This window comes from Podarcis filfolensis (assembly GCF_964270895.1).
Source record: "Podarcis filfolensis genome assembly, chromosome: 14".
Classification (NCBI taxonomy): Eukaryota; Metazoa; Chordata; class Lepidosauria; order Squamata; family Lacertidae; genus Podarcis; species Podarcis filfolensis.
The window spans coordinates 40,711,732-40,739,611 of NC_139616.1; the positions used below are offsets into that span (position 1 = coordinate 40,711,732).

A 27,880-nucleotide genomic window follows, 5' to 3' on the forward strand; every position below is an offset into this window, starting at 1 on the left:
CTTAATCCAAGTTGTTCATAAACTAAGCTGTTCTGAAACCAAGGGACCACTGTAAGGCTTTGCAAACAAATAGGGAAGAAGGTAAAAGTAAAGGACCCCTGGATGGTTAAGTCCAGTCAAAGGCGACTATGGGGTGTGGCGCTTATCTCGCTTTCAGGCTAAGGGGGCAGGCGTTTGTCCACAGACAGCTTTCTGGGTCATGTGGCCAACATGACTAAACCGCCTCTGGTGCAACGGGACACTGTGGCAGAAACCAGAGCCTACAGAAACGACGTTTACCTTCCTGCCACAGCGGTACCTATTTATCTACTTGAACTGGCATGCTTTTGAACTGCTAGGTTGGCAGAAGCTGGGACAGAGCAATGGGAGCTCACCTCATTGTGTGGATTTGAACCGCCAACCTTCTGATCGGCAAGCCCAAGCGGTTCAGTGGTTTAGACCACAGCGCCACCCGCGTCCACCCTGCAAATCAGCAGACATTTGGCCCAGTCATAGCCTATCAGCAGGCAAGGTGCAGCAACTCTTTTTGTTTGCACAGACCACTGTTCCATCTAGCTCAATATAGCTGACACTGACTGGCAGCAGCTCTCCAGGTCTCAGGCAGGAATTTTTCCCAGCCCTAATTGGAGAGACCAGTGACCAAACCTGGAAACTTTTGCAATCAAGGCAGATGTTCAGCCCCTGAGCTGCGTCCCTGAAAAAGAGTGCACCTCCTCTCCCAGACTGTCTCTGCTCAAAATCCCGAAGATATTTAATAATTATCCTGGCCGTGATAGGAGGCATGTGGTTACAGCGCTATAATCACACCCTAGGGCTAAAAGTGTCTGAATCTTCAGAAGTGCCATTTCCTAATAAAGAACACACACCCTTGAACTTGTTTTACTGCTGCAATTAACATTCTTTAATGCACAGCAAAGGGCGAGGTGCCCGGTGGGGGGAGAGTTTTAATTGTTTCAGGTTCTGTTTTGCAAGAGGGGAAAAAAGGGATAAAAGTAATGGGATTCGCTCTGATACAATATGGTATATTATTATGTTTCTTGTGCTGCAAAGTTTCCTTTCTCGTTTTCCAGGCCTCTTGCCTAATTGCAAACAAGGTTGCAGAACGTTCCGAATTGTAATCATAGAATGATAAGAGTTAGAAGGGACCATTAGGGTCATCTAGCCCAACCCCCTGCAATGCAGGAATCTTCTGCCCACTGTGGGGTTCAAACCCACAACCATGAGATTAAGAGTCTCATGCTCTACCAATTGAGCTCTGTTGGAGAAGGAGTCTCGCGTTGCTAGAATAGCCAGGTTCAAGCCCCACAAAGCAGAGGTGGGGAAGTTAATTTCTCTACCCACCTCTGGCTGATTTCGACAGGTGTCCAGGGCCACCCACCTGCCAATTACCTGATGTCACAATGACACCAGGCAACTGACAGCTGTCAGAATTCAGGAAGCACCAATCCAGTGAATCCCCGCCCCCCCATCCATAGTTGTGAGGGAAGGAAAATTGATGCATGTGGCCTGCTGAATGGACCCTCCTTTCCTCTTGCCGTGTGCTCTCAACAATCAGAAGCTATATCTATATAAACACTTGCCATCCAGCAAGGAACACATCTGGAATGCTGTCATTCCCACAGAGCAGAGATATGGCCACAGGTAACCAGGATCTTACAGCAGACCCAGATATCAACTCTTCCCCTGTGTCTACCCTGGCAGACCTGTCACAGGGCCTAATGATGTCACCTACAACATTAGGGATTCAAGTCATTTGCGGGTCATTCCATCAAATCAACACAAAAAACAAGGGTTTCGCCACCCACCGTCTCAGATTTTGGTGAAACTTTGTGTACACCCTTCCCTTATGGTTGAAAGAAACCCCCTTAAATTTCCCCCCTCTATCTCAAACGGTTTAAATTTTATAGCACTTCAAAGTTTTGTGAAATTTGTGTTTCTGTCCCTCTTGAGATCCCTGGCCTTGTATGCATTTTATTTTTTTCCTCCATAACCAATGATCAGATCTCTTTGAAATTTTACACAGAGATTGATAACATGATGAGGATTTCAGGAAAAAATACACCAGCACTCAAAAGATTTTATAAATGCCTAAAAAATGTATAAATGTAGCTTTTTTTGGGTGGAAAAACTAGGTTTAGGAAACCTAAATTTTCAGCGTTAGGGCACTATGCAATCAAAAAATTTTGATGGTGAAAATTATTGCAAAGACATGCTCTTTCTCAACAAAGAATACAATTTATGGGTCTCTTATGTCTTGTAACAAAATTTAATGTTTTTTGGACATCGTGGGGGGGGGGAATGGCTACTGGGTACAACTTTCCTACAATCCATAGCTGTAAAAGAAAAAATTAATGAAACATAGTTGTTCATCTTAAAATCTAAAATAATATTGATTACAGAGTTGTTGTTTTTCAAAAGTGCAGACTTGTTTTTCAGTTTTGGGGTATTTAAAACTATGAAAATTGGCTGTATTGTGAAATCAATCTAAAAAAAAAAAATCAGTCAGAAACTTTAAATGCTGACATGATTATTGTTTTTAGATTGATTTCACGATATAGCCAATTTTCATAGTTTTAAATACCCCAAAACTGAAAAGCAGGCCAGTCTCTACACAAAAAGGGTGGCGGTGGATATAAATCTGGATATCAGAAGGGGAAATACAGAAAAACCAGGGCGGTGGGGAAAGGCATGTTGAGTACCTTCTAGGGTACTCTGCAAGTGACTTTAAGGTAGGCAACCTCAAGCAAAAAGACATCCAAAGGGAGACTGTAATGTGAAAGCGCTGAATGACAAATATAAGAAGAAGTTCATTGCTATCACTTCTCCTCTGAGTTTATTTTATTTTATAAAAACCCAACCATGCCTATATATAGTCATATTCATACTTGTCTAAACCAGAGTTTCCCAAACTTAGGTCTCCAGCTGTTTTTGGACGACAACTCCCATCATCCCTAGCTAGCAGGACCAGTGGTCAGGGAGGATGGGAACTGTAGTCCAAAACCAGCTGGAGACCCAAGTTTGAGAAACCCTGGTCTAAACTGAATGTTGTTCAGCCCAGACATTGAGGTCCAGCGCCGAGGGCCTTCTGGTGGTTTCCTCATTGTGAGAAGTGAGGTTACAGGGAACCAGGCAGAGGTTCTTCTCGGTAGTGGCGCCCTCCCATCAGATGTCAAGGCAATAAACAACTATTTTACTTCTAAAAGACAACTGAAGGTGACCCTGTTTAGGGAAGTTTTTAATGTCTGACACTGTATTGTTTTTAATATTTGGTTGGAAGCTGCCCAGTGTGGCTGGGGAAACCCAGCCAGATGGGTGGGCTATAAATATATTATTATTATTATTATTATTATTATTATTATTATTATTATTAACCTCCTCTCTCCTTTCCCAAAGGATGACCTGCTTGAACATTCCAAGTCTTGCATTCAAAGTCCCACAGCAGGTAGAGAAACGGAAGCACTCGGGATAGCTGACGAAAGCGCGGGCCATGATAACTGTGCGAGCCTTCAAGGTGCCACAAGGCTCTTTGGTGTTTTTGCTGCAAGAGGTTAACAAAGGTGCCCTCCTGGAAACATGAATATCCCAACTTTGAGACATGCACAGCGTCACCGGGAGGAGCAACCAAGGGATGTGTGGACTAGGAGAGGGATGATGCATGAGGAAGGGCGGAGGGTACCACTTTTGGTGCACTGTGTTAGCTTTAAGCAGCCCTTGGAGAAGTTATGCTATCTCCAGGAAGGCTTGCAGCGCTGTTTATCAGCAAGGGGTGGTGACGGCAGAGGCGGGTTAACAGGGACAAGGAAACAGTCACTTAAACGAAGCTAGATGCAGCCTGGTGGGGGTATCTGGAGACGGTGGGAAGGAGCGATCCTAGAGTTTTGACAGGAAAGCATAGGGGTGACTGTTTAGCATGTCAGTGGCATCGCAGCCTGCTGTGCGAGGGGGGCTGCAAGGCGTGCATACATCAGTGCAGGATGTGGCCTTGTAATGCTTTACCACAGAACCAGAGGGAGGTGGGATACAAAGAAGAGCAATACATGCACGTCCTGCTTACCCTGGAAATTGATGGTTTGGTGAGTGTTTGCATAATGAGTCCATGATTCCCACTGATTCCTATGGGAATGTTTCTAATTCGTGATTTCCCCCCTGTCTCTCTCTCCCACCTAAAATGGCTGCTTTTAGCATCCAGGTCTACAGTTCACTGCGGTATCGAGTTCAGTCCGGATTTTGTAACTGGTTGGATCTGTAACTGGTTGGTTTGCACGCTGACCAGAGATGGGAAACCTGTGGCCCTCCAGATATTGTTAGCCATCCATGGCTAAGGATTGGGGATGACAGGAACTAACAGAATCGGGAGAGCTTTGAGTTTCCCCATCCCTGGCACCTACAAACAGCACATGGTGGCAATACTGATTTGCCACAAGTGTGTGCAGCTAATTAAGGGCTCTAAAATTGTCGCTGCAAAGCACACTTTCAATTAAAATAGCCAACTGATACTTGAACGTCAGCCCGGATTGGCACAGATGGCAGATACATCCCTTGGCAGGTCGGTTGTAGCCTGCTGAGAACTGCCCTGTCCATATCTTCTTGGTTTGGAGCTTGCAGAGCAAGGATCTCATGAAAGGGCTGGAGTCTAATCAATCATTCTTCCATTCATTCTTCCTTTTTCATTCATCTGAATGACTTATATACCGCTTCACAGTCCACGCCGACTGCAACCGTAAGACCGCGAGCAAAAAGCCGGCACAGAAGATAGAAACCGTGATTGAAACCCACCAAAAGGTTCAGTAAGACATAAAAACAGAAACACTGAAATTATGTCTGTGGGCTGTTGCAACACTCCAAAGGCAAGACATAACAAGAACTTAAAGAGTATTTGCAGTGCTAGGCCGGGTGTACTGCTCGAGACTTTTGGCTTCTGCTGCTGGTTTCAAAAACTGCATCAAAAACTGCACATTTCCAGGGCAAAAACAACCTGTCCCACTCCAACTGTCCCTACTCAGCAGAGGCAAGTTTTCCTGACCCTCAAGAATCACTGCAAGTTGTGGACCTGCTGTTCCTCTCTCCCACTCAATGCTCCCAGATTCTGGGGATGTTCATGTGCTGCCCCTCCTCCCATTTATATATAGAAGCCTTTCTATATCGCCATTTAAAAAAATACAAATAAAAACACAGATAATCACTATAGTGACTGGCTAACCAATATAAAAAATTACAGAGCTGCAAAGGCACCCTCGCTTTTTAAAATAATAATAATAATAATAATAATAATAATAATAATAATAATACAGAGTTCTACTAACCTATAGGGACACGGGTGGCACTGTGGGTTAAACTACAGAGCCTAGGACTTGCCGATCAGAAGGTCAGCGGTTTGAATCCCCGTGACGGGGTGAGCTCCCGTTGCTCAGTCCCTGTGCCTGCCAACCTAGCAGTTTGAAAGCACGTCAAAGTGCAAGTAGATAAATAGGTACCAGTCCGGCGGGAAAGTAAACGGCCTTTCCGTGAGCTGCTCTGGTTTGCCAGAAGCGGCTTAGTCATGCTGGCCACATGACCTGGAAGCTGTACGCTGGCTCCCTCGGCCAATAAAGCGAGATGAGCGCCGCAACCCCAGAGCCGTCCGCGACTGGACCTAATGGTCAGGGGTCCCTTTACCTTTACCTTTACTAACCTTTACTATACTCAAATTACAGGGGAAGGGCAGGAGATTCCAGACTCCTACCAATTGATATGAATGCTTGTTTTTTTTGGGGGGGGGGAGGGAAACAAAGAGCATTATTGGTGGGGGTCGGGAGGTGGGGCTTGTGCAAAGCCTTCTACTTCCTTTCCCCTCCCATATTCTGAGCACTGCCCTGATCCTTAACACAATTTGTTGGAGAACAAAGCCCTCAGGTGTGAAGGTGGCTTCTCTGTGGATATTTGTGCAACATGGATGGATGCTCGGGTGGGGGGGGTGGAGTCAGAGTGCGTGATGCTGGGGCAAGTGCTAGGCAACATGCCCCATCTCCTGAATAGGGCTTAAATTCCCTTGATTTCCAAGGACTTTACTTCAGCTAATCTTTCAGCTTCAGTTTTCAGCTTTCTACTTGCAGAGGGTTGGACTAGATGACCCTCGGGTTCCCTCCTGACTCTACAATTCTATGAGCTTTCACCCGCTATGATTCAGTGCGGTAATTAACGCCAGCAATTGCCAGTAAAACTACCTGACTTGGCACTTGCAGATACAGGCATCAACTTTTCCCTGCTTCCAGGGCTGCTGATCACTGAAAACAATCTCTCAAATCTCTTTCCATGCTGCATGTCCCTAGCTGAAAGAACAGCAGGAGATTTTTTTAAAATGGCATAATAGATGTGGAAAAGCTGGGCGGCGGGAGTGGGGGAGAGATTACCCACCCCCCATCACGCTTTGCATTATTTATACGCAGAGATCTACTGGCACAACAGCCAGAAAATATTGTGGGCTTCTACGATGATAAATATATTCATTATGAGGAAGACATTCAGAAAATACACCGCGTGTCACCGAAGGAATTTAATCACCACCTGGAAGATGTATGCATGCACCCAGATTTACGGGAAGAAAAAATCGGTTATGATGAGATGTTTCCTCCGATAAATTCAACTTATAAAACAATCCCGATGCATCTCCAATTACGAAAATACCTGTGTTGACTGATCCGTTGGTAGAGGCGGAATTGGAGCTTGCTAATCGGGAGAAAATGCCTGCCTTTTTTTTGCTTTGGTTTTAACGGCATCAAGTAAATCACAGGCCAACGCTGAATCTAAAAGACTAGCTATATAAAGCATTCGGGAACAGCAATTAAAAATGGAAAAGGGTAAGGAGCAGTATGTTATAGGTCAGCAGAAGTATAGCAAGGAAGAGCCAGTAGCGAAGTACCTTACATGCAGAGGGTCCTAAATTCAATTCTCAATGGTATTTCCAGGCAGGGCTGGGAGAAGATAAGTGCCTGAAACCTTGGAGAGCTGCTGCCAGTCAGTGTAGACAATACTGGCCTCGATGGACCAATGGTCTGACTATGGATAAGGTAAGCTTCCTATGTTCCCAACTGCAGGTGCCTTAACCATACAGAAACTACGGGAAGGATAATGTGTGACTTGGAAACTGGGACTAATCCAGAATGTGGCTGCCAGACTGGTGACTGGGAGCGGCCAAGGGGACCATATAACTAGGGCCAGGGCCTTTTCAGTACTGGCCCCGACTTGGTGGAACGCTCTGTCACAAGAGACCAGGGCCCTGAGGGACTTGACATCTTTCCGCAGGGCCTGCAAGACAGAGCTGTTCTCCCTGGCCTTTAGTTTGGACTCAGTCTGACCCTTATGTTTCCCTCCCCTTATGGTTTTGATCTATGGGCTACTTTTAAAATGAGGCTGCATTTTAAATTGCATTTTAACCTGTATTTTAAATGGGTGTTTTTTTCCTATTATGTTTTTACTGTAATTTTACTGGTGTTAGCCGCCCTGAGCCCGGCTCTGGCTGGGGAGGGTGGGGTATAAATAAAATAATTTATTATTATTATTATTATTATTATTATTATTATTATTATTACCACCACTGGCCCTAAAAGATCTATATCGGCTCCCAGTATGTTTCCAAGCACGATTCAAAGTGTTGGTGCTGACCTTTAAAGCCCTCAGTGGCTTTGGCCTTGTATACCTGAAAGAGTGTCTCCACCCCTATCATCCAGCCCGGACACTGAGGTCCAGCTTTGAGGGCCTTCTGTTTGTTTGTTTTTTATAATATTTTTTTTATTAATTTTTAGCATACAAAAATTTTAAAAACATACCACACAAATTATTATACACATATCCTTGTTTGGACTTCCTTCAGCATCTCTGATAAGTCTTCCGTCTTGATTATTTCTCCTGCAATTCTTAGCTTAATATTGCCTTTACATTTTCTAACAAATCATTTCTCCCTTTCCATTTTTACAATATTTCTTAAGTTACTCCTCACAGAACTTCTTGTAGTCAGCTTTGAGGGCCTTCTGGCGGTTCCCTCACTGCGAGAGGTGAAGTGGCAAGGAACCAAGCAGAGGACCTTCTCAGTTGTGGCACTTATATTGTGGCATGCCCTCCTATCAGCTGTCAAACAAATAAATAACTTCATGACTTTTAGAAGACATCTGAAGGCAGTGCTGTACAGGGAGGTTTAAATGTCAGCTGCTAGCTAGGCTCGATGAGGAGCCCTCACTCATGCAATTGTATTCAGCCAGTCCTTTCCTCAACTTGTGTTTGAGTCATCTCCCAGCTTGTTTCCTCGACCTAAGATACAGACTACAGTGGTACCTCGGGTTAAGTACTTAATTCGTTCCGGAGGTCCGTTCTTAACCTGAAACTGTTCTTAACCTGAAGCACTACTTTAGCTAATGGGGCCTCCTGCTGCTGCCACACCACAGGAGCACGATTTCTGTTCTCATCCTGAAGCAAAGTTCTTAACCCGAGGTACTATTTCTGGGTTACTGGAGTCTGTAACCTGAAGAGTATGTAACCCGAGGTACCACTGTATACTAAGGAGCCAAATAGGCTCCACGAAGTAGGAGAGGGTGCTCAGGGGAGATCATTTCAGCATCTTGAGTCTTTGGGATGTTGGCCAGGCCTTCAACAGGAGCGTCAGTCATATCAGCCGGAAAATCCCCCAGAGCTGTCTGAAAACCCACTGGACCCATTTGCAAAGGGGGAAAGGTGCTGAAAGCCGGAATCACAACAGGAAATGATCTGACCATGCCAAGGGGCTGATTTGAATATCCCCCACTTTCAGACCACCCTCTTCCTGCCCAGTTGAGAAAACGAAGTCCGAAGTGTGGACTGCCACATCCATTGGGCCAATGACATGTTGGGACAGCCCCATGGTCATCAGGGCATCTACAAAGCCCTCAGCCACCACAGAAGAGGTTCTCAGTGTTTATATATAACAACATAAAAGCTTATTTTGGCATCAAGAAGCCTATAAATTAGTAATAAATATCATCACCGCAATCATTTCATGCAAAAACACCTATAAAAGTCAAACATGAATAAGCTACCATGGACCGAGGTTTGCTATCACCACATGCTGCTGTTAAAAGCACTAAATAAATTGACTCATTGTCAGGTTCAGGCTTTTATAATGCAAGTAAAATCAATTTCTTTAAAGAGCCAAGCAGAGTCTGAAACTCTTAACAAGAACCTTCAGCTTTAAATTGGAGGGATAGCAGAATTGCAAGCACCCCAATTCATCCACCTGCACCCCGAAGCAACTGAGGGCAGACGTGAAATTCATCAAAGTTGCAACAGATGGCCTGGGCTTCCCCTGGTGATGGCATAATGAATCCCTTGCAGTTCGTGTTTCGTTAGCTGTTCATTGGAAGCTGCCTTGTATTGGGAACAGGCTGTAGCTCAGCAGTAGAGCATCTCAGTCGCAGGTTCAATCCCTGGCAACTCCAAGATAGGGCTGGGGGAAATTTCCTGCTCTGGAAGCTGCTAAGAGTCCCCAAAAAAACCCTACCACCATGGTACGCCCTAATACCATATACTCTTTTAAAAAAATGTGTGCCCCCCTCCAAAATAGCTGAATTTTATGGTTAATGGGGTGGGGGAAAGTTTCTGCATGGTCCTTAAAAAATAGTATTTTTTCCTACTGTTGTGCAGGATGCAGGGAGGGCGGGATCAAGAAACTTATTTTGGGGACTGGGCTTTTCCGTTTGTGAGTTACAATCATGTAAGAGCAGTGAGATTTGGCAATCAAAGTGAATGTCACTCTGCTGTGCCAAAAGGAATCATTACTATTGAGCTGACAGCACTGCAGCCAAAGAGCACTTCCCTAATGATGCCAGCATTTCGATGACAAATCAAGCTATTTAAATGGCTCTGGCAAGCACATCCTTTATAGCAAAGTATCTAGGTAACCATCCTCGATGCAGCTTCAAGGGTAGGAGGGAGAAGGGAATGGTGAGCTTCTTCATCTAGGTGAAAAATTAATTCCAAGGAGATTTATTGTTGCCTGCCTGCAGAGGCCAAGAATGAAAAGCAAATAAATTTGTATGTGTTAATTAAACATGTACTTCTAAGTGTAGCTCCGCAAGAAGAGTGTAATCAATTATAAGATTATCCTGCTAGGTTACATTCAAAAGCATATGAAAGTTGCACAGACGCATGAGAAGTTGCTCAGAAAGGTTTAATCATCAATCCATCTTCCCAGGGAACTCTGGGAACTGTAGTCCTGAGAGGGGAAAAGGGGGGTCTCCAAACAACCCTCAGCACCCTTGACAAACTACAGCTCCCAGAATTCTCTGGGGGAAGCCATGACTGTTTACGGTGGTATGATACTGCTTTAAATATATAGTGCAGATGGGGCCTTAGAGAGGTCAAAGCCCTATATATGTTTAAGAGGCTCTGTACCTTGAACCACATCTCACACGCCACCTATTTGACTGCTTATGGACACCTGGTCTGATAAAATTTAGGTAAAGTTATGCCATTAGGGAGCTTTTTGTCATATCACAATGATAACGTCTTGTTTTAAAGTCAGGTTTCCCCATTCCATCTAAGGATATGAAACTCAAAATTTAGGCTGCATAAGAACCACACATTCCCAGCATGTAACCTCCCCCAAAGAATTCTGGGAATGGTAGTTTCCCCACTTGCAGAGCTACAGTTCCCAGTGCCCTTAGCAAACTACAGTTCCCATAATTCCTTGGGGGAAGTTATATGCTTTAAATGTATGGTGAAGAAGCAGGCTTTGTAATTGTTTTTTGTATTCAGAGGCCTTGGACAGTCCTAAACTGTACCTTATTGTGTGCATGGGTAGGCAAACTAAGGCCCGGGGGCCGAATCCGGCCCAATTGCTTTCTAAATCTGCCCCGTGGATGGTCCGGGAATCAGCGTGTTTTTACATGAGTAGAATGTGTCCTTTTATTTAAAATGCATCTCTGGGTTATTTGTGGGGCATAGGAATTCATTCTTTTGTCTTCTTCTTCAAAATATAGTCCAGCCCCCCACAAGGTCTGAGGGATAGTGGACCGGCCCCTTGCTGGAAAAGTTTGCTGACCCCTGGGCTTGTGCATTAATCCAGCACTGGCAGCGGTGCTTGGTTCCAAAAGTACATGGGTCGACCACTTTGCTAAGGCTAAGCAGGTCTAGTTCTGGTCAATCTCTGGATGGGAGACTGCCTATGAAGCACATGCCCACCTCCCTGTGACAGAAGGAAGGTGAAATATAAGCAAAATGTTATTTTCTTGCACATCCAACCTGTACAAAAACCTCCTCGGGGGACCTCCTCACAATCACAGCAATGTGCTTGAAGCGCTGGAGAGATGCCAGGGAACGGGTGGGGGACGGGGTAGCCCCTCTCTCAAGAAAGACATTTTATATGGCTTCAACAGAGCTTTTCAGCAGCGAGCTTATTAAATTCCAGGCTCCTATTGATGGTTTCATCTGCTCGCACAATGATGCTAGTATTTGAAAATGAGGGCCGAAGCAAGGGCGGGAAAACAACAACCCCAGCCCAACATTGCTTAGCTCTGCAAAACAAAACAAAATGGCAAAAACAGCCCCTGGTACGTGCTTAAAGGTTTTGGCAGTCGCAACATCCCTTAATTGAGACGTAACGATCCTGCTGTTTAATGAAACATCAGCGCCTTTCAACCTTTGGCCTAGCATGACTCACGTTGTGTGTGAATGCACAGAAGAGCTAATTTAATGCAGCTGCAGTAACAAACCTCTTGACTATGACACTGATTATGTATCATCGTGACCATCACCTTTCCTCCAAGGAGCTGATGGAAGCATACACAGCTTTCCCCATAATTTAATTTTCACAACAACCCTGTGAGGTCGTTTGGGTTGAGGAACACAGGAAACTGCTTTACGTCCATTGAGCTCAGCATCATCCACACTGGCTGGCAGAAGCATTCTATGGTTTCAGACAGCAGCCTCTCCCAGTGTTCAGAATTAGACAGGCGCCGGGTACATTTTGTGACCAGGGATTAGCAGATCGCGAGCAGCTAGCTCAGTCAGTAGAGAACGAGGCTCCTAAAACTCATGGTTGTGGGAATAGACCCACGCCGGGCAAACTATTCCTGCAGGGAGTTGGACTCTACAGTTCTATGATTCTATGATGTCTTGGTGCCTCGTGTGGCGACTGAGACGCAAGAAGAAAATGGCCGCCGCTGACCACTGAGGGCATGGAAATGTACGCAAGTTAGATCGCTGGCTGCTCCCTTCTGTGTGACGCTTTGCCTCTTCTCCCCCACACCAAACATGCAAGTTCAAATCTGGCAAAATACTTTATATAACACACACATATACACTCAGATAACAATATCACATTTTAAAATAAGAGTTTTGAAAAAATCAATAGAAAGTGTGACTGAATGAGATGGGGGTTTTGACTAGACATTCTGTTGTTGCACCTGCAACCTAGGTTCCAGGAGCCATGTGGCGAATAGTTTTTCTGTCCCAGTTTAGAACACTAGTAATAATAATAATAATAATAATAATAATAATAATAATAATAATAATAATAATTATTATTATTATTATTATTATTATTTTATTTATACTCCGCCCATCTGGATGGGTTTCCCCAGCCACTCTGGGCGACTTCCAATAGAACACTAAAATACAATAACCTATTAAACATTAAAAGCTTCCCTAAACAGGGCTGCCTTCAGACTTCCTCCCAGCCCGACCTGGGGATTGAACCTGGAACCTTCTGCATGCAAAGCAAATGTTCTACCGCTGTGCTATATGGCTCTTCCCCAAAGGGACAACAACCTTCACAGCTGAATGCAGATTGGCTACTAGTGTAGATTTGGGGATGAGGCATATCTCAAGGAGCGGGGAGGGGTCTTAGAAATCTGAATCTGGCATATCAGGGCTAGGAAACCTGTGGCCCTGCAGATTTTGTTGCCTGCAATTCCCATCATCCCTGATCACTGGTCATGCTGGCTGTGGCTGACGAGAGCTGGAGTCCAGCAACATCTGGAAGCCAAATGTTCAAGGCTCTCGGGCAAACAAAAAAGGGGGGGTCACTGCATTTTTCCTGTAATTTGTGGATTCGCTCTTCTCCCACCCAGTTTCCAGAAGAGAGAAATGTTCAGAACTCAACTAAAAATAAGAGAAGATGGAGAAGGGGTGGGCAAATAGTTCCTCAACAGTTCTGACCCCGCCGGCTTCTATTCCTCTGCATTTCACTTCTAAGGCATACCAATGAATCTTTCCACAAAGGATCCCACTTATTAACGATCGAGCGGTGAAAGATCACCCCAAGACAGATGGTGGGTTCAGTCATGGCCCAATGATCAAAATTCGTCAACAACAGACCTAAGGTCCCCATTGCATTCCTCATCAGCTTATAATAGCCTCCAGAAACAGAGAGAGAGAGAGAGAGAGAGAGAGAGAGAGAGAGAGAGAGAGAGATCCATTTTGGCAATTTACAGACCAGCCGGGCACTTCTGCCCTTGACACCCGCAAGGGACAGCCAGCCAGGCATCTTTGCCTGCCAGACGAATGGCATCCATCTGCCCGGATGGCACTGAGCCTGCACACGAGTTGTCAGACAACATCCTGTGTGCCAGAATGGCAGGGGTTTGAGCAGGCAGCTTGGCCACACTGCAAGACCTTTCCTTTCTGCATGGATTCCCTCTTCTCTTGGGCAGCACCAACGCTAGATCCTTTCCTGGCTCACTCTCGCACGGCAGCGGTTCCGGCTTCGCTATCTCAGTAAGCAATTCTTTATCTCCCTAGTAACCACAGAGAGTGGAGGCTGCATTGCAGGCTGCAGCATGGTTCAGGGGACAATGTGGTGGAGTGGTTAGAGCAGGGAAGGGGAACCTCTGGGTCTCATCGGACTCCAACTCCTATCAGACCCATGCTCAGGAATGATGGGAGCAACATCTGATAGGCCACCAGTTCCCCACCGGTGGGTTAGAGTGTTGGACCAGGATCTTCTGGCAGAGCAGGGTTCGAATCCCCACTCATCCATAAAGCTCACCTTGGGCCAGTCACTGTCTCTCAGCCTTGCGGTGAGAATAAAAAATGGGGAAGCAGAAGGCCAGCTGGAGCTACTTGGAGGAAAGGTATGGCCATAAAGAAGAGACCTGCTGGATCAGACCTGAGGCCCATTTAGCATCCTGGTCTCACAATGGCCAAGCAGAGGCTCCAATGAGAAGCCCATAAGCAGGTCCAAGGAGAAGATCACTCCCTGCCTCCCGAGCTTTCCAGCATTACTGTCTCTGGACGTGGAGGCAGAACATAGCCATTGTGGCTAGTAGCCAAGGTGTGATACAAATGCAATAATAAACAGATGAAAAAAATTACACCAGTCCAGCCCCCCTGAGCCTGCTGCCTGCCACATGGTTCAGACCACACCTCCCATCAGGCCCAGCGACTAAGGCCAATGGTGAGGGAATGATGGGGTCTGTATTCCAAAACATCTGGAGCACCAAGATACTGCACTAGCTAGGCCAGCGTTTCCCAAACTTGGATCTCCAGCTGTTTTTTTGGACTACAACTCCCATCATCCTTAGCTAGCAGGACCAGTGGTCAGGGATGATGGGAACTGTAGTCCAAAAACAGCTGGAAACTCAAGTTTGGGAAACACTGAGTTAGGCCTTTGGTTTGATCCAACAGGTTCGCCCCATGTCCTTTTAATTGAGATGAGGAAGGTTTCTTTTCCTTGAAAACATTATTCCGTAAAGTTTAGCCAAGTTAGCTTCCCTTAATGCTAGGACAACACGAGCAGCACAGCTTTCTTGAGTCCTGTTAGAACTAAAGAATTGTCAAACAGTCCTAGAGCCTCAGTCTACAACACCCTGTAATTTCTGCCCTAGCTTTTTCCTCAGCAGAGCTCAGCCACAATTGCAGGGTGAGCATTACGGTACAAGGAAGATTGAGCAAACATCGTCTTCTCCTTCTCCTCTGGCTTCTTGATCCTCAACAGTACCCTGCTAGCCAAAATGCTTTCTTCACTACGTAGGGGTGTGGATTGTTTGCACCCGTCCAGTGCTTTGAGGACTGCAGCCTAGTCATTCAGGCTTTAGCAAGGCTTGAACCCCGGGATCCGGAAACCTCTGTATTGGTTTTGCCGTCTCCGCAAGAGTTCCTGCTGTTTATATATTTACCTTTGATTTTTAGACATGTCCACAGGCAGGAAGCTGAGGGTTACTAAATAGGCCCTACGGAAAGGATGAGCTGGTCAGAGGCCTTAAGGGCGGGGGCGGAGAGGTGGGATTGACAGTAAATACTGACTGCCAGAGCCAAAAGTGCCCACTTCCGTGAATTCAGAGCTGGACCTTTACCTAGGCCTGACCTGGTGTGGGCAGGACTTGGAAAAAAAACAGGACAACACAGTAAAAGCAAAAATGTGCTTTAGTTCTTTTTTAAAAAAAAGAGAGAGGGAGAGAAGCAGTTTTATAGTAAACACATCCGCATAACAGGAAGCAACAAGCTCGATTTCGATGGGGAAGATGGGCTGTTATTGTTTTCTGTGAAGAACTTAAGAAAAGCCTTGCTGGATCCACACCAAAGGCCTAGCTACTCCAGCATTTTTGTTCTCACAAGCCACATTCACACTACACATTTAAAACTGTCCCCCCAAAGAATCATGGGAACTGTAGTTTGTTAAGGGTGTTGGGTGTTGTTAGGAGGTGCCTATTCCCCTCACAGAGCTACAGTTCCTAAAGTAAAGGTAAATGGACCCCTGACCGTTAGGTCCAGTCGTGACAGACTCTGGGGTTGCGGCGCTCATCTCGCTTTATTGGCCGAGGGAGCCGGCGTACAGCTTCCGGGTCATGTGGCCAGCATGACTAAGCCGCTTCTGGCGAACCAGAGCAGCACATGGAAACACCATTTACCTTCCCATGGGAGTGGTACCTATTTATCTACTTGCACTTTGATGTGCTTTCGAACTGCTAGGTTGGCAGGAGCAGGGACCAAGCAACGGGAGCTCACCCCGTCGCAGGGATTCGAACCGCTGACCTTCTGATCGGCAAGTCCTAGGCTCTAATCCCTCTTCAAGGGAACTCTGGAAATTGTATCCCTGTGGAACAAGACATGCCTTTGTTCCTCTTGGTGCCCTCCCAGGCTGGTGATATGTGGTAGGAGGCACCCAGACCCGGCTCCCCATCTGGTGCTGCTGCAGTTTCTGAATCCGTATCCAGGTCACTGCTTCACACAGGAGCCATGATAGCAGCTCCCCTTGCAAGCATGCGCACACCCTGCATTTGAACCACAGGCTGGATTGTTCTGCTAAATTGCAAGCATGCTTAGCAAGGAATGTCGGGGGATTCTGGTGCAAACGGACATGGGAATGGATAATGCCAATATCTGCTTGTTCATCCCATGTCCAGAGCAGAAATCAATCCAGTGAATATAATCGGTATTTGCTGTTATTGTTTTTAGTCTGCAAACAATATGCAGCCACCACTCCCTCCAATTTCCACTTTATCGCTTTTTCATGGACATGAATGATGTGGAATAACACCATGGCAAGGCAACTTACGCAATTAATTGCGCAAATTACGTAAGTTGTGTATTTTCGCCATGACGAAACAAATAGCATGATTCAGGGCAGAAGGCGAATTGAAGGGAGACAGTGCTGCACATGGCGAATACAGGGCAGAACAGAAAACAATGATGCTTCTCCATCAAAATATATGCTCACAACAGTGAGTGAGTGAGAGAGAGAGAGAGGGGCATTTCCTGTTTCCTATCTTCAGACACAAGGCACTTCTCAGTTCTAAACATGCACGGCAGTCCTGAATGTTTTGATTATCAGCTTCTGCCCTTCAGATCAGCTTGTCGCATCACAAATCTGGAATATCAGCCTCTTGTGCACAGAAGGACTGCAACAGCGACATCCTCATGGGAAATTGCTTTAAGCTGTTTCTCCAGCCAGAGTGGCGTTCTCTGCGCATCCACCGTGGCTCCTTCAGCAGAGCGTGTCACAGAGCAATCCCAGTGTTTTTAGAATCACGGTTACTGAACGCATCTTGCATTTAGGAAGATGCTGGAGTGAAGGTGGGGAGCCGCTGCAATTTGAATTAATTGCTACGTTGACTCTGGAGCGGTGTGTTGATGCTGGAAACCAAGTGTGCTGAATTAATTCCGCCTTCCCCCACCCCCATCCCCGGAGTCAGAAATGCATGCAACGTTATTTTATTTTCCTTTTCAAATGAATCGTTTTCAAAGGGTTTTGGATTCTCACAGGCAGATGTTAGGCTCCATCTAAGATGTCTGCCACTTAACACTAGCCATCGCCCATGCAAGCTAGCAGGGGAACAAAGCAGGCATTTCATGGCAAACCCAGATCTCCAAAATAAGGTCTGCACAAAACATTTCAGTTATAGAGGCATGCTGGCAGTGAACAGTTTAAAACAACCTGCCGAAAACACCTAAAATTTCCTTAAACCATCACCTACTGTCAAAATGAATAATTTCAGGGTGGCCAGGGACACGTTTTTCAGCCTTCAAATTCCTGGGTAAAAAGAGACGTTTTCAAATTTCTTCTAAAAGTTAACAATGAAGGAGACTTGACACATCTCACTAGGAAGGCACCTGTAAGTTGGGAACTACCACTGAGAAGGTCCTGTCACAGGTGACTGTTCCCCCTCACCCAATCTCAGCTGACTATGACTATTAACAAGAACCATATGACATTAAGTATTTGGTGTCTGAGCATTCTTGATTTCCTCTTCCCTCTCCATTCCCCTTTCCTCTTGTGTCATGTCTGCAAGGGCTATGCTGGTTTGATTGATTTGCAGCTGCTGTGGGTGATCTTTTGGGTGATGAATGAGGTACAAAGGTTAGGAACAAGGAAGGAGGGAGGTAGGAAGGAAGGATTGCGAATCCCGTTAAGGGTAGGTAGCCACGTTTATGCAAATCTGCAGGCGACTGTGAAGCTGTGTTGCAAACAGCACAGATATCAAGCAGGTCTTGTTTAAATCCAGCTGTCGGTTCAAGTCTCATCCAGCCACAACTTGCTTGGGCTGTTCTCAGGGCCTGGCAACTGTACACCAATTTCTGGCCCTTTGAAAGCAGGAGACACCAATAAATTATTGGACTGTCATTTCTATGTTGTTGTTATTTCAATTCTGCATTGCCTTGAGCACGTTTGGTAGAAAGGCAATTCAAAAATAACTGTGAAGATGGCCACACCCTCACCATGCTAAAAGGAAGGAATGCCCCACAGCTTCTCCAAGTAATTTTATTTGTCTTTTCCTGGCACGGGTTGAGGAGATACCAACTGAAAACTGAGAAAGTGTGGAGGGTAACACACTTTGGGGAATCTGGGGAACATAGTGTTACAAAAGTTGGTTGCCTTACCCTCTCTCTGCTGGCAAGAGCCCATGGGATTTCAGGCACTCACCCCAGATCTGTGGTGCTTTCAAGAATTGAGACACAGTGGCGACTGCCGTAGCTTTGAGAAATATGGTCTATTCACCCATTTACACCTTCAGTCTTCATGGAGGGAGTCCAGATCTTACAGCATGGGCATTTCAAGAAGTGCTTGCCCCTCAAAGCAGTGCAGCCCTGGAGTCCAAGGTATCTCTCCCAGCCAGCCTTCAGCCAGCCTGCCCAACATGGATCCCCATCTTTCTTCCTCCTTCTTCCTCCCAGAACACCCTGCTAAAAGCTCTCTTTTCCTGTCACTTCACACACCCCATTACCTTGGCAACATCTGTCTCCCCAGGCCAAATGATTCCTTTTAGATGGCTCATCAACACATTTTGTCATGTTAACAGATTTGCTCTTTGCTAGGCCAGCCAGGCTGGTTTGCATAAGCCAGCCCAAGGATGCCCTGTCTTGCACAGCCCTGCAACTTGTACTTTTATCTATATCCCAATTTAAATTTGCACCTTGGTTTTGGAACGCTTTGGTTTTGAAACGGACTTCTGGAACGGATTAAGTTTGAGAAGCAAGGTACCACTGTAATAAAAAGCCACTTGGTGTTACTAACCTTCCAGCATTTGGCTGGGCTGGCTTTGGGTGGCTTCCTTCCCGGTGTATCGAGCCGTTTAAGAAAGCCTGGCATGAGAAATCTCAATATGTGGGGAATATTGCAGTATATTAAGCAAAGCTCCACGCTAATTGTTTGTTAGATACATTTCAGCTATGCTCAGAACTCCCTTGGTGTTTCCTGGAAGCATTCTCATTTGGGGTTGATTCATGCAGAATTAGCAACAGAATTTGCATTGGGCAATAAGGATTTGTAAATAGAGCTGGCTAACCCTGCAACCTTTTATGGGCAATTAGTTCAGGATGGAGGATGTAGATCTTCAAATAAATGAAATAATTGTTGCACGGTGGGCTCCGCTCACGCAAGGGCATTCTTTCAGCCTTCCTTCCCTGCCTTTCATTTGATTTAAGAGGTCGGAGAATAAAGCAATTAGAAGCCTGCAGTCCAAGAGCAGTCTGGTTGGCTCAAATCAATAAGTAAATCTGCCCCTTATCTTATTAACCCCACCGTGCGCCCCAGTTTCTTCAAGCCTCCTTCTCCTTCATTTACCCTTCCTGTTTCCAGCCCTGTTACCTTTCCTGTATCTTCTCCTCAACAACTGAGCTTGCTGCCTGTCAGTTTCCCTATCACCTGGAAATTATTTCCACTACTCAACCTGCCCTTCAAAAGGTAATATTCCCAGGCTGTGCCTGAGGTTTCTACCCCAGCCAAAATTACCACTGCCCTTCTGCTAACAGAAACGTAACTGCAAATATTCCGACAGCTTTATTCCCTGAACATTTAGAACATTCAGAAACATTCTGAGCAGATCAGACCATTGAGTGTTGCTTCGCTATCACACACATGTTCTTTATTTCTTGTTTGTTTAAAACTTTTGTATCTCCCTTTCACACAAAAACCTCAAGATGGCTAGTGGAAAAAAGAGATCCACATATGCTTTAAAAATAAATAAATACAAACCTATTTTTTCAATTTAAAAAGTCCTAAAAACCTAATTGTCAGAAAGAAACAAGCAGCAGCAGTCCAGAAAATTAAAAATAATAAGAGCAGCATTTTAAAGCAGCTGGACAGGCTACAATGAAGTCGCTAAGGCTGAACAATGTGCTTAAAAGGAAGATTTGATGACCACCTAGGAAGGGAGATTTAGAGCTTGGGTGTCACTACAAAAACAGCATTCTCTTTCCTCTTAGGTCCTCAGTGCACTATAGTATCATACCATTTTAAACAGTCATGGCATCCCCACCAAAATCCTGGGTAGTGTTACCTTGTTATGGATGCTGAGAGCTGTTCTTATTCCCTCTCACAGAGCTACAGTCCTCAAGAGTGGTTTAGCAGTCAATGCTTCTTCCCAGAGAACTCTGGGAATTGTAGTTCTACGAGGGGGTCTCTTAACTTCTCTCAGCACTCTTAGCAAACTACACTTCCCAGGGTTCTTTGGGGGGGAGGCCATGGCTTTAAAGCAGTATGATACTGTCTTAAATATATAGCATGGATTCAGCCTTAGTCAGAAATTAATTTGAAGGACACAAGCGTCCCCTCAACCTGACAGGAACTCCACAGCCCAGGGATCGTGGTGGCAAATGTCTGTCTTCCTAAGTGAACCTTAGCCTCCGCTACCATAGTGGTCTCCAAAATGCTTCTTTATGCATTGATCTTATTAGGTAGATTAATAACAGACAAGAAGAAAGAAACAACTTGCTTCAAATTCTATCCGATGCCTTGCGCACAATGGCATCAAACTGTCCACGTCATAAAACACAGGAAAGGTACAAAACAAGATCACTGGAATAAAAGCAAAGGCAAGGCAGCTCAGTTCAAGAGATAAAAGATTCTTCAAAGGTCATCATCATGTTAGTCCCTGGCAACTGCCAGAAAGATAAGCTTGTAGGGTCACGTAGTCCAGCCGCCTCCATCTCAGCTAAAGTATCCCTGTCTGATGGCCATCCAATCTCTGCTTCAAAACCTTCAAGGAAGGAATGTTCACCACCTTCTGAGGGAGTCTGTTCCACTGTGGAACAGCTCTTACAGTCAAAAAGTTTTCCCTTCCGTCGGAAGTTCTTCCATCGGAATATCCCTTCTTGTAACTTGAATCCATTGGATTGGGTCCTACCTTCTAGAGCTGGAGAAAATAAGCTTACTCAATCTCCCATGTGACAGCCCTTCCAATATTTGAAGATGGCTATCACATCTCCTCTCAGTCTCCATTTTTCCATGCTGAACATACCCAACTCCCTCAAGTAGACAAAATATCATTATAATACTGTATATCATTATAATTTTGGACACTCACACTAGTATTATCCTTCTGGAATCAAGTAACGTCTCTGGAGAGATAAACGTTCCTGGAGTCCTCCCATTTGTGAAAACTTCAAAAGGTTTTTGAACTTTATTATTATCTGAGGAAGATCTTTGAAACAGAACCTTGCCCAGAAGCCTTGTTGTCTGCTGCTTAAAGTATTCTTTGATATAATTATTATTTATTTTGTGCTACAGGGTTCCTCGTAAAGCCTAGTGGAAATGTACACTTTGCAAATGCAATGATACTTTGTCTCCTTTACTGCAAACTTTTTCTCAATATTGCAGTAGTATATTGTTGCTACAGATATAATAATAGCAATAATTTATTATTTATTTGACGCTCATCTAACTGAGTTGCCCCAGCCACTCTTGGGTGCTTTCCAACAAATCAAAACATCAAGCACAGTAAAATGTCAACATTAAAAACTTCCCTATATGGGGCTGCCTTCAGATGTTTCCTAAAAGTAAGATAGTTGTTTATTTCCACAGGGCATGTGCCACTACTAAGAAGGCCCTGTGCCTGGTTTCCTGTAACCTCATTTCTTGCAATGAGAAAAACGCCAGAAGGCTCTTGGAGCTAGATAGGGGGCCACCACTGAGAAGGCCCTCTCTCCAGGTGCCAACCACTATAACCCAGTTGGCAGGAGCAAAAAAAACCCAGAGCCTTGGTGATGTGGGGCAAGGGTATCTGCCTTATACAGAATCAGACTCAATGGTCCATCTAGCTCAGCATTGTCTTTTATGGTCCGACAGTGGCTCTCCAAGGTTTCAGGCAGTGGACATTCCCAGCCTCAACAGCAGATGTTGGGGATTGAACCTGGGACCTTTGCATGCAAATAATAATAATAATAATAATAATAATAATAATAATAATTTATTTACACACCGCCCATCTGGCTGAGCTTCCCCAGCCACTCTGGGCAGCTCCCAATCAAGTGTTAAAAACAATACAGCAGTAAATATTAAAAACTTCCCTAAACAGGGCCGCCTTCAGATGTCTTTTAAAGATAAGATAGCTACTTATTTCCTTCACATCTGAAGGGAGGGCGTTTCACAGGGAGGGCACCACTACCGAGAAGGCCCTCTGTCTGGTTCCCTGTAATCTCACTTCTTGTGATGTGGGAACCAAAACAGCAGATGCTCTACTATTGAGAACCAGGAGATCCTTTTGGCAGCCTGGTTCCATCATCCCTGACCACTGGCCACGCTGGGTGGTGCTGATGAAAGCGGGAGTTCCAACAACATCTTTAGGGATGCAGGTTTCCCTATCCCTGAAATAGTGGGCTGTCCTCCATCAAGCAGAACACATGCCCCCCTCCCCGCAAAAAATCTGAGACTGAGAGGAAAAAGCCACCAGGCCAGAAAACATGATTTGTGAGCCCCGCTGATTCTCATTTGAAAAATTAAGTACTGCAGTCTTCTGAAGGCTTCATACAGGAAACCTGATGTTTAGCATGGATGTGAGGAATACTAAATAGATACTCAAAGCCACTTATCCTCCCTGACTCTCCTGCTTTATGGACCCACTTGGAGGGAACTAATAATTGAACTTCTGTACCAGGGAAACAAAGCAAGGAAATGAGCCTATGATTGCGGCAAGGCCCCAACACGGCTGCTGAACGGCTTTGTTAAACCTTCGGCGGCCCCAAGTGACTTTGTGAAACCCAGTGTAATAAAACACACCACGCTTCCACTTTAGTGCTGACCTCCTTCGAGTGTGCCCCTGCCTTTATTCAAATTTCCTTACCTCCGCTTTTGATTTCCACCCTCGTCCCTAATTTGAAAGTCCAATCCCTCCTGGGTTAAGAAAACCAAGCCTACGGTATTTATCGCCCCAGGTGGCCTTCTGCTTTCCTCGACTTGCTTTAGGTTCCTGGAATCCCCTCCCCAAACAGAAATCTTGATGGGTGCATTATCATCCTTCAGGATGACAACCGCAGGGCTCGCCTCCAACACAAGTCACTAATATGGAATGTCCGTCCAAGATATTCTGTTGCACATTCTCCCAACAAAGGAAAGGGCAGCAACTCGAGGGAAGAGCTGGTCTGCAGGTAAAGGGTGCCAAATTTAAGCCCCAGTTAACCTCTAGTTAGGGACGCGGGTGGCACTGTGGGTTAAACCACAGAGCCGATCAGAAGGTCGGCGGTTTGAATCCTCGTGGCAGGGTGAGCTCCCGTTGTTTGGTCCCAGCTCCTGGCCACCTAGCAGTTCAAAAGCACACCAGTGCAAGTAGATAAATAAGTACTGCTCCAGCAGGAAGGTAAATGGCATTTCTGTGCGCTGCTCTGGTTCGCCAGATGTGGCTTAGTCATGCTGGCCACATGACCCGGAAGCTGTACGCCGGCTCCCTCAGCCAATAAAGCGAGATGAGCGCCACAACCCCAGAGTCGGTCACGACTCGACCTAATGGTCAGGGGTCCCTTTACCTTTACCTAACCTCTAGTTAAAAGGATCCGAGATGAGAAAGGCCTAGATCCGAGGCCCTGGAGAGCTGTGGCTGGTCAGAGAAGTTTTGTTTACTACAAAACACAGCCTGTACCGGGCACAATCCTGCATTGCACAGGTTGGACTGATCAAGCATCCTCAAACTCTGCCTTCCAGATTATTTTTGGCCTACAACTCCCATGATCCCTAGCGAGCAGGACCAGTGGTCCGGGATGATATGAATTGTAGTCTCAAAACATCTGGAGGACCGAGTTTGAGGAAGCCTGGACTGGATGATCCTGGGTGCCCCATCCGACTCTACAATTCTATGATCAGTACATAAGAAAAGCCCTGCTGGATCAGGCCAAAGGCCTATCCAGTCCACCTTCCCGTCACAAAAGCCAACCAGATGCTTATGGAAAACCCATGAGCAGAACACAGCGCAGGATCTCTCTCCTAACGTTGTTCCCAGAAAGTGGAATTCAGAGGCACAACCCTGCCTTTTCCAGACCTGCAGCACATCTTCATTTTAACCCTAGCATCCAGGTCTGCTGCTGTTCTTCAATCTGATCGCCTTTTGGGTAAGCAAAGATCTGTGAACCGCCCTAAGACCCCCAGGCGGAACTGTAGTTTCCCCATAAACTAGGGCTGCTATACATCCAGATGTTTCTGGACATTGCCGGGATTTCAAAGGCGGGATTGAAAAATTGAAAGGTGGTGTTTGGGGGCCTTCCTTAAAAAACAACAACACCTCAACAACGTTCGGGGTGTCCTGGTTTTTACTTTTTGGAAATATGGTAATCCTCAAAACTACAGTTCCCAGGATTCTTTGAAAAGAGTCGCCTGTTTCAAATGCATAGTGCATACGTAGCCTAGGAGAATACAGAAGCCTGACTGGCCACTGACTGCAGCTGCTCCATTTGATACAGGACAAATCATAAGAGGTCTCTGCCCCGAGGGGCCTCCAGATGTTATTCTTATCATTCCTGACCACTGGGCATGCTGGCTGAGTCTTTTGGAGTCCCAACAGCCTCGGGAGGGCCACACGTTCCCTATTCCTGCACAGGACTGGACTGTTTGTGACTGAGACTGTTCCTTGCAGGGTCAGGTTGGGGCAGGAAGAGAGGGAAAGGTTGTTGATGGCACCAGGTAAATGGTAGAGATTATCAGAGATTATCACAAGGCCCCAAAAGGTTTTAACTAACACAGATTGGAGGATTAGCTCCAATCCAAAAGGTGCGGAGATGTGAGCAACTGGGCAAGTCTGTCTGTAGGAGAATGTTTTTTCCATTATCTTTTCATCTGCTCTGTTAATCAGAACCAGCAGGGGATTCGGGTTTTGTGAAGGGGGATTGGAGCAGCTATGCACAAAATAACTTCAAGCCACCCATAAAATATCCCCAAGCAGACAGCCAAGCGGTGCTGGGAGCTTGAGAAATGCAGGCGCTTTGGTGCATTTTCTCGACCACCTCGCAGCTTATTGCAAATTCAGAGATCTAAATCAGAGCAGTCAGCCTGTTCCCCCAGGTTTAGCTTGATCTGGGGCCAAGAAGACACTTAAATATCTGGCATGTGCAGGATCCCAGCAGCTTGTAGACAGCTGGTTGCATGCAGGTTGTGTGTGTGTGTGTACACATATATACACATATATGCTGGTTTTAATGTATGTAGGCAATTTTTTTTTTTGCTTAAAATACTGCACATCACTTTGAGTTGCCATAGCAAAAAAGCAACTAACAAATTTAATTAATTAATTAATAATATAATAATTTGGATTTTATTTTTTTTACTTACTGATGCAATCACAAGCACAAATCACAAATGAATATACAACCAAAGGGAAATCTGGGAGCGGCAGGGCAGGGGGATACGTTTGGCTATTACCATAAACGTGAATCAGTTTTCCTACCATCTGAAGATGAATTATTTTCCAAGCTCATCCGCGCAATGAGTCCAAGGTAAATCTGGAATCTTAAACCCAAATCTAACTCATGAGCCTTGACCCATATTTGACCTTCCCTGAGTTCGTTAATGTCTGGCAGAGGTTCATACAGAAGGCAAGTTGAAAGCAGTAAGACATCTGCAAAGCAAATGAGCTTTTCTGGTTAGTGCATGCTTGCCTTACCAACCTGAGTTGAGTTTATGCCTCTGGTTGTGAATGTATCCGCAGCACAAAATATTATTTCGTGCTATGTCCCCATCCCCCATGCAAATATCATCTACACCTGGCTGGGGGTGGGGGTTGATTGGGACCAAAGTAGGGAAAAGCATTAAAAGTCCATTTTCCTTATGCTGTAGTCTGCACCAGATTCCACCCCCTCCCAGGCCTCCCTTTAATTTAAAAACAGGTAAAGTAAAGGTAAAGGAACCCCTGACTATTAGGTCCAGTCGTGGTCGACTCTGGGGTTGTGGCACTCATCTCGCTTTATTGGCCAAGGGAGCCGGCATACAGCTTCTGGGTCATGTGGCCAGCATGACTAAGCCGCTTCTGGCGAACCAGAGCAGCGCACGGAAACGCCATTTACCTTCCTGCCAGAGCGATACCTCTTTATCTACTTGCACTCTGACGTGCTTTCGAACTGCTAGGTTGGCAGGATAAAAAAGGAAGGGACACCCAAACAATCATTGCTCCTTGTGTCATTACTGTCATATCTCTTTCCGCCACAAGCTTGGCTGCGGACAAGAATGCCCATTAGTGATCTCTTCGCAGGCATCAGAAATTTTGTAAACTTGCTTTTTAAAGACAGGGATTCCCCACTTACTTCATTGGCTTAAACAAGGCTTGCCCGTAATTCTGGAATGTCATTATCAGTTTGAGCTGGGTGCCTCCAGATTTCATTGCTGTAGAGGAAGGGGAAAGCAGAAGGGGAGAAAGAAAGAGAAAAATAGTTAAACCATGCCCAATAGACAACCAGCAAATTTTTAATACTGAAATGTCACAGTTAACCACCTGCAGCGAGAAAGAAGGGTTATTTATAGGGCAGTCAGCATCAAAAACACAGCAGTGCCATTTTTAACACTGGGAAGTTTTTTTTTTTAATGTGTGGTCTCCTTGAGAGCTGGATGAGCTTGTCAGTTTCGATTTCTCCCAGTTGCTCAGTTTTCAGTCTCAACTTGACCAGATTTCCACATCAGTTTGTGAATTATTAGTACTGTTATTTTTAAAAGCCCTCATGAAAATTCATCAGCCTTTTAGCACACATTTTCCTAGCACATGCAAGCAGACTTCCCTTGCAAGCATTAAAGCACATGATTTCCGCAAATACATGCATTTCTGTGCATATAGTATATGCATATTCCCCTAATATATGCAATATAGGCAAACTTCCCTTGCAAGCATCTTAGCACATGATTTCCACAAATACAAGCATTTCTGTGCATATAGTATATGCATATTCCCCTAATATATGCAATATAGGCAAACTTCCCTTGCAAGCATCTTAGCACATGATTTCCACAAATACAAGCATTTCTGTGCATATAGTATATGCATGTTCCCCTAATATATGCATTCTTATTCTCTTTTGCTGTTGTTGGGAGAACTGGATTGCAAAATCTGGAAAAGGGGAAATTTGTAAGGCAATGCGCACTTTGGTCTCCATATTGGATAGGTTCACATTGAAGCAAGAAGTGAACCAATATTTATCCCCCATTCCTAGCTTCCCCTCAAGGCAAGGTTAAGAACAGAAGAATAGCCAGTTGAACTATGCCATTGACCCATCTAGTCCAGCATCTTGTTCTCACAAAAGTAAACCCCAGATGCCTGTGGGAAATCAGGACACAGAACAAGAGTACCCTTCCCATCCTATGTTTTCCAGCAACTGGTACTGTATTCAGAGCATTGCTGCCTCTAGCTGAGGAGGTAGACCATAACCACCATGGCTGGCAGCCACTGGCAGCCCTTTCCTCCATGAATTTACAAAAGTAGGCCACATCTTCAAGTGCCACTTGCTAAGGATGTGCCAAGCAGTGTCTTCAGGAAGGAGGGTCATGTTAAGTGAAGTCCAGATCCAGGAAAATGTGGCTTGGCAAGGTATATTCAGAGCCAGACAAGTCTCATCAGGACCACGGATAGCTCCCAGTGGGTTCTTCTGCTGGCTCTGTTGTAGGTAATGGGGGGAATGTTGCCTTAGCAAAGAGCTGTATCCATTGGAAGCCCCATGAAGGCTAGCGAGCATGTCTTCTGGAATTGGACCCACC

At 45.4% G+C, this 27,880-nt stretch overlaps 1 protein-coding gene across 2 annotated transcripts in view; it reads right to left on the minus strand.

The window, feature by feature from the left end:
- Window positions 1-27,880, minus strand: part of FAM20C (FAM20C golgi associated secretory pathway kinase) — a 97,030-nt gene that overhangs the window by 29,892 nt on the left and 39,258 nt on the right. For both annotated transcript variants that reach the window (XR_014541411.1, XM_083585092.1), the window contains exon 3: window positions 26,443-26,521. Coding sequence is in view for 1 of the 2 variants with exons in the window: in XM_083585092.1 (XP_083441218.1) it covers window positions 26,443-26,521 (79 nt within the window). In the remaining variant the exon portion in view is untranslated. The remainder of the gene's footprint in view (window positions 1-26,442; window positions 26,522-27,880) is intronic.